We start from the raw sequence: 12,111 nt of genomic DNA on the forward strand, positions 1-12,111 counted from the left end.
TCAGGAATAACAGTAACAAAAAATCCTGCTAGGACCTATTTATGCTGTGTATAGATGGAAGTGAGGAAAACTGTAGATTAATATTGACCAATGTCATAAGTAAAGAAGGAAAATGTTTTCTAGGCCAGCGTCTTTCCCTATGTCTATCAATCATCACCTTTATCTGTGTACATGCTCTATTTTTGATTGTATAAATATGAAATAATGTAACACAAAAGTATGATTCAGCATCTGTCAGTATTTTCTAGATTTAAAATATTGCCCAGTTTTCACACATTTAGATTACAGAGTATAACCACCTTCCAGCTGAGAGCTGATCTGTCAAAGGAGCCTATATTTTGGCTTTAAAAATGTCTTTACAATCACTAACTATATATTTAGAATGCTATCTACTAAAACTATTTTTTTCAAGCTTATATACACTACTCTGCTCTATACAGATTGATCTATTGATTAAACCACATTACCATTTAGATTTCATGGATAATACTAGAAAAAAGCTTCAAAGTATTTTAACAATTTTGTAAATAGTGCAAATATTTATATCAGAGCAGGTTCATACCTTCTGCATACAGTCTCTCTGCCAAAAACACAGCATCCCTATAAGCATAGTGGTTAAGTGCTTGCCATATAGCAGCCTATAAGAAAGGAAGAGAGAAGAAAAGAAAAAATATTATTTGTTGTTACTGGATGCAAGCAAAAGGTGAACAAATGTATTTTCAAATATATTTACATGTCAACATATTTATCTGAAATTATATTTAATTTGATTTTAAAATTAATTCTGTAATTTTTTTGAAATTTATGGTAACTAATTAACTAATTAGCCTATTATAATTTTGTTACTTTAAACCACTTTGAAGACTGATTTGGATGACAAGCAGTTTGGAAAGAAAGTAAAGTTAAACTATTTTGTGAAATACAGAAAAACATTTCAACCAATAAACATAATATGAAACACATTTATGTGGATACAACACACATTATGTGAGTAAGATTAACTGCTAAAACCATGGGCTTGTTTTGATTGCAAGCCTTACAAATCTGGCTATATACAGGAAACTTGAACAAAAGCTGTTATTGTTTTGTCCCATTTTTTTTTTCCAAGTGGCAGAAAAGTGGCAAGTGAGAATAAGTAATTCTCTAGGACATCGCACCATATTTTTCTGACTCTACAAATAAAATTATAACAAATAGATAAACCCTAACATGCCTGTATTTTCTGAAGTCTATTTTTTGCTCAAGTGGGAGTGCTTTCCTATCTACATATCTCTTGTCTGTCTGTCTGTCTGTCTGTCTATCATCTATCTTATATAGATTTGCAACAATATTCATTACATTAATACTATATTAAATAATATTAAATATTTGCTTCTCTCTCTTAACATATCTTCTATATTTCATTAATTTTTTTCTTTCATTTCCATTTCTAACTTCCATTTTTCTTACCTAATCATTGATAAAATAAGTCCCATGTCATATATTTAGTTTGTTCTTTCTCCTTAATTGCTAGCATTAGTCTATTCATTTCTGCACATTCTAATATTTTCCTGATCACATTCTCATGTGTGAGGAGCTCTTCACTTTTCCAATTTTGTGCAAATACAATTCTAGCTGCAGTTAACATATAATTAAATATGCATTCCCCTTACTATATTTTTCGGGTAAAATCCCCAATGCCATATCAATCCCTTGATTGCTCAATTCCTGTTTAGTTTTGAGTTCCCCCTTTTCATTCAGAATATCATTCACTTGGGGTTTTGAAGTATATTTATAAAGATTTTATTACTGAGCTTTAATTTCAATTATTTATATTTTATTTTAAATTTATATTCATCGAGCATAATATAGAAATGCAGGTTATAAATTGAAGTAATTAGTCAAATTACTTGTATGATTACGGGAAAAATGTACATGTATCTAATAAAGCTAGGATAAATAAATATCTGTTAATATAAAACTAGGGAAAAAAGCTTCCTTAGTAGTTTGCTTATCTTCCTTAAAAAGAATTGTCTTGTTTTCAAATATTCAATACTAATTATAAACCAACATATAGTCAGAAAATATTACATCTTTTTAATAACAACATAAAAGATGACTCAGTCGTGTCAGATTCTTAGCAACTTTATAGGCAAGTGGTCTCCATGCTACCCTGTCAAGCACAGCTTCTTTCAGTTGGTGGATATTCATCTTTGATGGTATCAAGCCAGCAAGTTCTTTGCTTGCCCCTTCTTCTTGACCAACTATTCCTAGCATTATTGACTTCTCCAATGAATTTGCATGCATGACATGCCCAAAGTAAATCAGACGTCATCTTGTGATTTTGGCTTCTAGTGAATGTTTCTGGTTTTATATGATTCAGCACATCTCTGTTAGTTGTTCTGGCTGACAGTAGTATATACAATATTTTATGCCAGCATCACAGTTCAAAATGATAATTCTTTTTTGATCAGCTATTTTTAGTGTTGAACTCTCAAACCCATACATCATTATAGGAAAGACTATGGTTTTAACTAGCCTGCTTTTTGCATTTACATTAATATTTCTGTTTGTCCAAATCTTATTCATGTTAATCATTGCAGTGTGGCCTAAGATTATCCTGTATTTGATAGCAGATGGAGAACTACCATCGTGAACTATTTTTGATCCAAGAAAGATAAATTCTCAAACTACTTAAACTTCCTCCTTGTTGCTTTTAAACATCTCATGTCTGTTTCAGCTGTTGTCATTATCTTTAATATACTAATATTAATACAGTGCAATATTATAAAACAATACCATAATATTAAACCCTCTCTATAAACGTTCTTAATATTAATGCTAAAACTAAGATTACTTAGTCCTTTAGATTAAGTCTAAGCTGGGGTGAGGATAAGGGGATGGGACTTTGAAGGCCAGAAAAAAGATGCCAGGTTTGGCCCCAAATTGTTAGAAGTGCAAAAAAACACCAGGCACCTTTTTCCATATGTGGTGGACATGCAGTGAGGCAAAAAGATATTGGGGAATGATACAATTATGGCCGGAACAAATGGTAGGAGATCAAATTCTGCTCAAACCAGAATTTTTCCTCCTAGGCATAATACCAGAGGGGTATAAGTAAGAGGTGCTTTATTTAGTTATCCATGTATTGACTGCGGCACAAATAACCTATGCGCATATTGGAAAAAAGAAAGTATCCCATCAGAGACATAACTAGGAATATTTTAGCCTGTGCAGAAGCAGGTATGCTTACCCTAGAATTAAAAAATAAACGGGAGTTGGAATATTATGAAGTTTGGAATAGATTTTATTACTGGTATAAGACAAGATGACAAGACTGGAACAAATTATAAATAATGTGATTGGATAGAAGGATGGATAATGTACTAAGTAGATCGACAACTAATGGATGAGGCTATGTATATATACTGTGTTTGTATGGCCATAACCGCTTTGCTGCGCTGCACGGTATTAAATGCAAAAACAATTTAAAAAATTTAACGGATAAATATTAAAAGATTAAAGAGGGATTCCCTCTATTTAAGGATGAATTCTTAAATTTATTTGTCAACAATACCATTAATTTTCTGTTTACACATTTTAATTTAGATCAAGCAAAATCTATTGACATTGTATATAATAAATGGTTCCTTATCTGAGAGGAGAAAATAAAGAAGAAAACTTTGTGTAACTTTCTGTAACATAAAGAAAGAACAATACTTTTTCAAAATATTAGTAGCCTTTAATTCATGTCAGCATGTTAATTTCTTCTGACTTTAGTATGGACAAAATGGGATAGGATTTAAACTACATATAATCACAATGAGCCTCAGTAAGTCCATTCTTGCTGCAATAGTGCCTCTTTAAAAAATCAAGAAACTGCACTTGGAATCTGTGTAAATTTTTAGTTGCAAAACAAAAGTTCACCAAGTTGAGGAATATATAAAGAATAACAGAAACTGGAACACAGACAAGTATTTCATCTTTATTAATTTCATGTATATTTCTCCCCTTCTGATAATAAAAATAAATTGGTTTTTTTCTTAATGAGAAATATAGTGTAGGTTCTGCAAGAACTACCATATTTTGTAATTATGTAAATAATAATACAGTAGTTAAAAACAAAAAAGGTTTTAAGAGTTATATTATGGTGCCAAAGTGATATTTCCATAATTCCATTATTATGCAAATACAATTATGCACTTGCATTACAACAGATGACAAAATAACTAAGATATGATATTTGTGCAATGACATCATCAGGCACCTGTCATCATTTGCCATCCCTTATTGCTCCTGAAATACCCATGTTGGGCTGACTTCGCTGGAAATAAATGGGTTACAAAAATGTTAAACAAATAAATATTGCACAAGAACTGTTAATTCAGTGATTGATTACTATAACTATGTTTGCAATATCAGTGGACATTCAGTCAAAACATAAGATAAATTTTAATTAAGAGGATAAAGAGATAGAGTCAAGTCTACTCCCACAAAATAAGGAAGAAAGGTTTGGGGAAAGCTTGTGTAAAACCATATTCATTAATAATATTCTTGCAATATTTTAATAATAATATTGCCCACTTTAAAATGGACCCCTTATTTCCATTTCATTTCTCTTCTTAGTGTAACCAGGTAAATAAAATAGCAATAATTCATTTAATGTGACTGGAATTGAACTCAATAACAAAAAAATTGGTTTGTAATTGTTCCTACTGATGGATTTCAGTTATTTTGGCTTGTCTGCGGAGTCATATCAGGTATAAGCACCTGGCTCACCTTCCTTCGGCCCCATATTAAATAAGGTTAGATGTGGGTAGAATTTGGATGCAAAACCTATAGTGAATACCACATTAAAGCTAACATTGAAAAGCTAACATTGAAAAAACACCCCAGGAAACCACTTCAGCACTTTTGCCAAATGTGATCTATCACAAAGAGAAAAGAGGGAGGAAAGAGAAGGTATAACTGGAGCTATTAAGAGAAATGGGTAAGACAAACCCAGATAAAAAAGTGAAATTATCTATATCTAGGGAAATTACATTCTTATGTAATAAAGCAGTAAAACTCTTTGCTACAAGCATCAATAAGTAAAGACTGTTCAGTTGTGCCCAACTCCTGGTAGCTACAAGGACATATCTACACAGTTTTTGTGACAGTAATATGGAAATGGTTTGCCATTGCGTTCTTCGTGGATATTTTTGGGTTCCTATTCAAAAACAATTTTACGAATATTTTGTCTATTGCTCCACAAGCCTAGAATCTAAAGAGTTTGAAACTGTGTCTTGAACTTTCAGCCTACAGACATTACCTCTGAAAATAATTATTGAGTTTGAAATAAACAGATACAGGTCTCTAAAACTAATAGAGGAAATCTGATTTATTGATAGAGAAGAAAATCTAGTTCTATTTTATTGCAGAGTCCATCAAATCTTTCTGTACTGGCTCTGCAAATATAATTTAAATGCACGACTATTGGAAAATCACGTAAGTTTGATACAGAAATATACGTACTACCAACCTTTCTAAATATCTAAGGGAAATATATTGTTAGAAGGTGATCCTCTTATTTCAAGAGACATAATATATGTTACAGCCAATCTCCATCTCAACCCAACCTACCTCACAGGGTTGTTATTGTGGGGAAACTAGAAGGAGGATGGTGTACTGAATATATTTGCCATCTTGAGTTATTTATAAAAATAATAAAGGTAGGATAAAAACAAATAAATATACCAACAAGAACAATATTAAAGAAGGCCAGACATTTTAACTGTAGTGCACCTGAAATCACAAGAAAAATGCTTATAATTGTAAAAAATAGAATACAGGAAGTTTTTGACTTACAACCAAAACTGAGCCCATAATTTCCATTGCTAACTAAGGCAATTATTAAGTGAATCAAACCCCATTTTTCAACTTTTTTGCCATGGCTGGTAAGAGAAAAACTATTTAAGTGACTCATGGGGTTGTTAAATGTATCTGGCTTTGTCAATTGATTTTCCTTGCCAAAAACTGCAAATGGCAATCCTAAGACTCCAGGAAGCTGCAGCCATTGCAAATACATGCCAGTTGCTAAGCACCCAAAATATGATAATTTGACTATAGGGATATTGCAACAGTCATAAGTATGAGAACTACTCATAAGACACTTCTTTCAGTGATGTTATAATTAATCAATGTTAATCAAATGGTTGTAAGTCGAGGACTACCTATATATTATTTGGCTCACAAATTGATCTTACTGGATATTCCTGGTCTTGGCATAAATAGCAAATGTATTTTCAACTTTCTTCTGATCAAAAGAGTTTTATTACTTTTTCAATATCCATGATACCTAGGTCCCTTAACCAGTAATTTATGTATGTCTGTCAAATAATACAGTCATTGATAGCTAAAATGTCCGTATATATTGCTAGCCATTTATGATATGCCATACATTAAATAAATACAGTCATGTATTTATAATTTGCTACAAAATTCCAATAAGGTACTGGGGAGGGGAGAAACGAAAGACCTGAGACTGGAAATATCTTGAAAAACATCTACTACTTCTTGCTTTTTCTATCATAGTAGAAAATAGGAAAATTAAGATTTTCTAGAGAGAATTCCACAAAACTTGTATTGGATATTAGCTAATATGAGTTGGAAGTATCAGTCTAGGAACTTATTTGCTGCAACCATCTTTTTCAAGGACAAAATATGAGTAATTGCCATGTTATTGTCTAATGTGATGAAATCTGGTTCCTTCAGCAGAGAGCCACTATTTTCTAACTAAATAATATAAGCAATAATCACCTCAATCAATTGGGCAATTTCAATGGTTATTTTAATTAATCAAGAAGGATAAGTTCAAATTCACAACTGTTCAGCCTTATACTTACAAGAATGATGTTCACATTTTCATTCAATACTAAAAACAATCCATAAAATGGAACAATTGCCAACTGTATTAATTAGTTCTTCTAAGGTGAATTCTAAATCAGTATTATTGCAAGCAGTTTATCTCCAAGTGTCTTAAAACTAGCTGGATGTTATAAAGCTAATCCTACAAAAGTTTAAGAATCTCAAAATTAGAAGTAAATTCAGTGAAAATATAACAATTCTGAAAGAAACATGGCATTTAAAAAATCTTCAATGTATCAGTCATGTAAAAATAAGTTGGTTAGTTTTAAAAGATAGCACAACCTGTTAGGTTTTTTCCTGCAATACATTAATATAGACATGTACTGGAAACTAATGGAAAAGTAAAATTTATTCACCATTATTTGTACCATAGAATAAATATTACAATTATTTCAAACACACATTGCTTAGGTTCAGTCAGATGCATCACAGGTTTTTCGCCATTGTCATCATAGTTGTCTTCTCCCTTGTTTTGTTGTCCTTCATTTCCTAGAGATCAGAGAGTCATATGATTCTATGATCTGAAAATGGACACCTGGAAATTTGTGTTTACTGCTTTACTCCAGTTGTCAACCAGGATTCAGTTGTCAACTGAATACTGAAACTTTTAGATGGTACTTACAATTCTAAATGGGGAAAAAGAGAACCCTTCAACATAATGTTATGATTTGATTTGCTGGTCCTGGCATTACACATCAACATATTTTCTTTTTGTTTTCAATTTTTAAGAAGCTTTAAGCTTGCCTTTGAGAAAAAGATGACAATGAACTCTAAACAAATGAAAATGGTTCAACAATCAGTAAGCACAGTGGTTGTAGAGCACAAATAAATGATATTGTAAAATACACAAGTTGAGAATATTTAAGAAGCTGAAAATATAAATATGATTTAAAAAGAATTGGATGGACACAGAAAACTGCATTGTAATACTAAAGAAATAGAAAGCAACAATAACAAATGCTGGGATATTGCAATAGTCTGATCTGCTAGGCCCTTAAAAACATTTGATGACCCTTGTAAATTTTGCAAAACTCGTCGGTTCCATTCAGGGATGGCATTTGAAGAACTAATACTGGTTTCTAGATCTGAATAATGATTCAACGCTAGCCAATCTTTCTACAACAAGGCAGAAACTGAAAATATGGGCTTCCTCAGCTGGAGCCACAAATATAATGGAGAATCAGAAGGACTATAGTGGTAGAGGGCCTTCTTAGCAATTAGAGAAAAATCAGATAGCATATAATGTCTTGAAGTGGCAGAATGGACGATACAAGGCACAATCAGATTACATATAAATAGACAATGCAAATGTAAGTCCTTCATGGAAAAGGAGAAGCTGACAGGAATTGTAATGATTACAGAACATCCAATGCTGCTAAACAGGCATAGATTTATTTAGTACCATGGACTGGATTGAAACCAGCAGACGATCGTTATTCTGTAAAAGCCAGATATTAATTTAAGTGACTATTTGGTTTGGTGTTTGTATATGTGTGTATTTAAGGTAGTAATAAAAGGGAAGCTTTCAATGGGAGAGGTGGGACAGGGATTTAAGAAGCTGAGAGAGGGTTCGTGTAGGGAAAGATGCTTACACTACAGGTGTCTAAAAGAGGACGAAAAGCAAAGTGTAATCCTTGAAGTCTTTGAGAGTTAAGATAATGTGTTTAAGTTAAAAGGAGGGGGGAGGGAGAATTAAAAACACGAAAATGCACAAGGCGATTTTCTTTTATAAAGACACATCGTTCCTTCCAAAGAAGAGAACTGAACTGATTTCCTGGGGCAGGGAGAATCCAGATGCGAAAGCGGCATTCAGAAAAGCAAAATAACATGCTGTAAACTAAGAAAGTGGGGTTACAGAAGATTCTCTTGCACCGCCATCCTCCACCCCCACCCCACCCCGATCCCCTGTAGGGAGCAAAGGGAGTTTGGTAAAGGAGTCGTGTCTTGTCTTATACCAGGAGAAAAAGGAGAGGAGCAGGAACCCTTCTTTCTCCTTAGGCTCCCTTCCTCTTTCTCCTGCTTTCGTTTCTCCCCTCCCCAGTACAGGCCTTTCGCCACCGGTGTCCGTACCTGGACGGGTTCCTGCAGCACCGTCATCCTGCCCCGGCTCCCCACTCAGGAACAGGACCCGGATGAGAGAGGTGGGGGGGCGCCCCTTTTTTCTTTTCTCTCTCCTCCCTCCTCTTGCTGCTCCTGACAGACTCAGACACCGCCTCAGGGTGTGGCGCGACAACGACCCGGATCCCGTCTCATTTAAACTGGCAGCGACCGTTAACCGGGCCGTGAAGAAGGTAAGGAAAAGGAAAGGAAGGCCCCAGTCCGTCAGGACCCGAGTGTTGCCGAACAGTTGACGGAAAGTGACGAAAAGATCCGAAGGCAAGACCTCTTCCGCTGCTCCTTCCCGAGCGGAGACGGAAAGGACGCGAACGAAGTCGAAGGCCAGGCTTCTTCGTTCTTGACGGAAAGTGCCGAAAGAAAGCGAAAGCGGATCGGACTTGTACTACTCGTTTCATTTAAGTCACCAAAGCGTTGTCCCGTCTCGGATTTATCGTGACGGAAAGAGCCGAAGTGATCCGGAAAACCATATTAATCAAAAGTAAATTGCGTCTCCATCTTATGTGTAGTGTAAGCACTATATATATAAAACCTCATGAAAATAACATGTTGGGGGAGATTGTAATATCAGAAATTAACCGATAAGGTTTGCCTCTTATTTCGGAAATAAAGGAATGTTAACCGGAAATACCGAAGCTGCCGAAAAGGGAGGAGGGTTTCGAGAAGTTTTTGCTCCCATTGAGAGAAATGCTCAAATCAGAATAGATCTGGACGGGACCTTGGAGATCTTCTAGTCGAGTCCCCTGCTCAAGCAGGAGACCCTATACCATTTCAGACAAGTGACTATCCAGTCACTTCTTAAAAACGTCCAGTGATGAAGCACCCACAACTTCTGAATGCCAGTTTTCCACTCATTAATTGTCCTCACTTTTAGGAAGTTTCTCCTTAATTTCAGTTGCTTCTCTCCTTGTGGTGGGGATGTAGAAGAGTAACAGATTTAACATATTAACAGAGTTGGAAGGGATCATCTAATCAACCCCCCTCCCATCCAAGCAGGAGATCCTACACCCGTGTTGGTGAATCTATGGCATACATGCCACAGGTGGCACACAGAGCCATTTCTGAGGGCAAATGAGGCATTGCTCTGTCAGCTCTACCTGTGTGCTGGCCAGCTGATTTTCGGCCTTGATTTTTGGCTGTTTTTCACCCTTCTGAGGCTTCCCTGAAGCCGCTGGAGGGAGAAAAACGGGCCAACGGGCAACCCGGAAGTCCATTCCCAAAACTTCTGGTTTGCATGTTGGGCCATTTTTCAGCCTCCCCATGCATCAAGAAGGCCAAGTGCATATGCACAGGGGGCACAGCATGGGGGGCATTAAATTATGGGGGTGGGCATGCACATGCACGCAATAGTGCGCACAGACGTCCTTTTGGCACCCGAGGCAAAAAAGGTTCTCACTACCCTACACCATTTCTGACAAATGAGAGTCCAATCTCTTCTTGAAAGTCTCAAGTGATGAAGCTCCCACAATATCTGAAGGCAAGCTGTTCCAAACTCAGGAACTTTCTTGAGGGAAAAGTATTGGATAAAAGATAACCTGTTACAGGATACCCTGTTTTTTATTCATTAAACTTGAGTGAGTGCAGGAAGACATCCAGAACTGAATATGGCATCCCAAATTAAATGGGAAGACTCAGATTAAATTGGGCCAGCTTTACTTAGGTCATTAGGAGAGAGAGGTGTGATCCAGAGGCAATATGTTTGTTTATTTAAAGGATGTACAGAGCCACCCATCTCATAAGATTAAAACCACCATAGCAGTTTAAACTAACAACCGCCTGATTAAACAATAACCCAAAACACATCAATAGCCAACAGAAAATTACATCACTAACACTAATGAGGTCACCTAACTACCTGGCCCAAAAGCCCAGAGCATTGTTTCTCAACCTTGGTAATTTGAAGATATGTGGACTTCCAGAGTTTCTCAGTCCTAGGGAATTATAGGAATTTTTTTTTAATTAAAAGTTTTTAAAAAGTTTTACAAATATATACTTCCCCCCCCGAACCCCGCTCCCCCCCCAACCTCCTCCCCAACCTCCCAGAGCAAATATAGGGTATAAACATTAACAATCAAATTCTAAAATAAACTAACAGACTTTAGCATCATCCCTCACTTGTACTTTAACTCCCCTTTTATAAAGCTAACTTTAAACAAGTTGTATCATTCCTTGCTCACATTAAGCTATCTGGAATTTCTTAGTCCCATATTTATTCTGAATATAATCAATCCATCTTCTCCATTCCATCTTGTATTTCTCATCTGAATGGTCCTTAAGATATGCTGATATTTTAGCCATCTCTGCTAAGTTTGTTACTTTTAATGTCCATTCTTGAATAGTAGGGAATTCCTCCTTCTTCCAGTACTGCGCCACCAACAGTCTTGCTGCCGTTGTAAGATTCAAACTCAAATTAGTCTCTATAACTGTACAGTCCATAATTATACCTAACAGAAATAACTGAGGAGTAAACTTTATCCTCTTTTTAAGAATATTTTGCATAATCCACCATATTTTTATCCAAAATGCTTTAACCTTTTTACAAGTCCACCATAGCATCAACACAATCACATCTCCAGCATTTAGGTTGTAAATTTGGGTACATACAAGCTAATTTTTTAGGATCTAAATGCCATCTATAAAACATCTTGTAAAAGTTCTATCTCAGGTTTGGGCTTGCGTAAATTTTACGTTTCTTACCCATATCTTTTCCCATGTATCCATCGTTATTGGTTCTTCAAAATTTTGTGCCCACTTTATTATACAGACTTTAACTAATTCAGTTTCAGAATCTATTTCTACCAATATAATGTATAACCTTTTTATATGCATTTCATTTTGATCCCTAATTTGTTTTACTAGATTATCCTCATTTTGCGTAATACCAATTTTCTGGTCTTTTCTCCATCTGGCCTGTAACTGTCCATACTGAAATCATGTTTGGATTACCCTTTCCTCTTTTAATACATTCAGAGGTTTTAGCTGTAATATACCTCTTTCTATGGTAAGAAGCTGTCTGTATGTGGTTACATCCTGGGAAGCTGTCTGTATGTGGTTACATCCTGGTTTTGTTCTATGCTTATATTCTCTATTGCGTGTCTGGGAATTGCCCAC

The 12,111-nt window shown here is 35.2% G+C and overlaps 1 protein-coding gene across 2 annotated transcripts in view; it reads right to left on the reverse strand.

The window, feature by feature from the left end:
- Positions 1 to 9,293, reverse strand: part of CDC27 (cell division cycle 27) — a 36,243-nt gene extending 26,950 nt beyond the window's left edge. For both annotated transcript variants that reach the window (XM_032237055.1, XM_032237054.1), the window contains exons 1-2: positions 8,956 to 9,293; positions 563 to 638 (exon numbers count right to left, since the gene is read on the reverse strand). In XM_032237055.1, the coding sequence (XP_032092946.1) occupies positions 563 to 638; positions 8,956 to 8,982 (103 nt within the window). In that variant the 5' untranslated portion in view covers positions 8,983 to 9,293. The remainder of the gene's footprint in view (positions 1 to 562; positions 639 to 8,955) is intronic.
- Between the last annotated feature and the right edge of the window lie 2,818 nt (positions 9,294 to 12,111).

This window comes from Thamnophis elegans, chromosome Z (genome assembly GCF_009769535.1).
Source record: "Thamnophis elegans isolate rThaEle1 chromosome Z, rThaEle1.pri, whole genome shotgun sequence".
Lineage (NCBI taxonomy): Eukaryota > Metazoa > Chordata > Lepidosauria > Squamata > Colubridae > Thamnophis > Thamnophis elegans.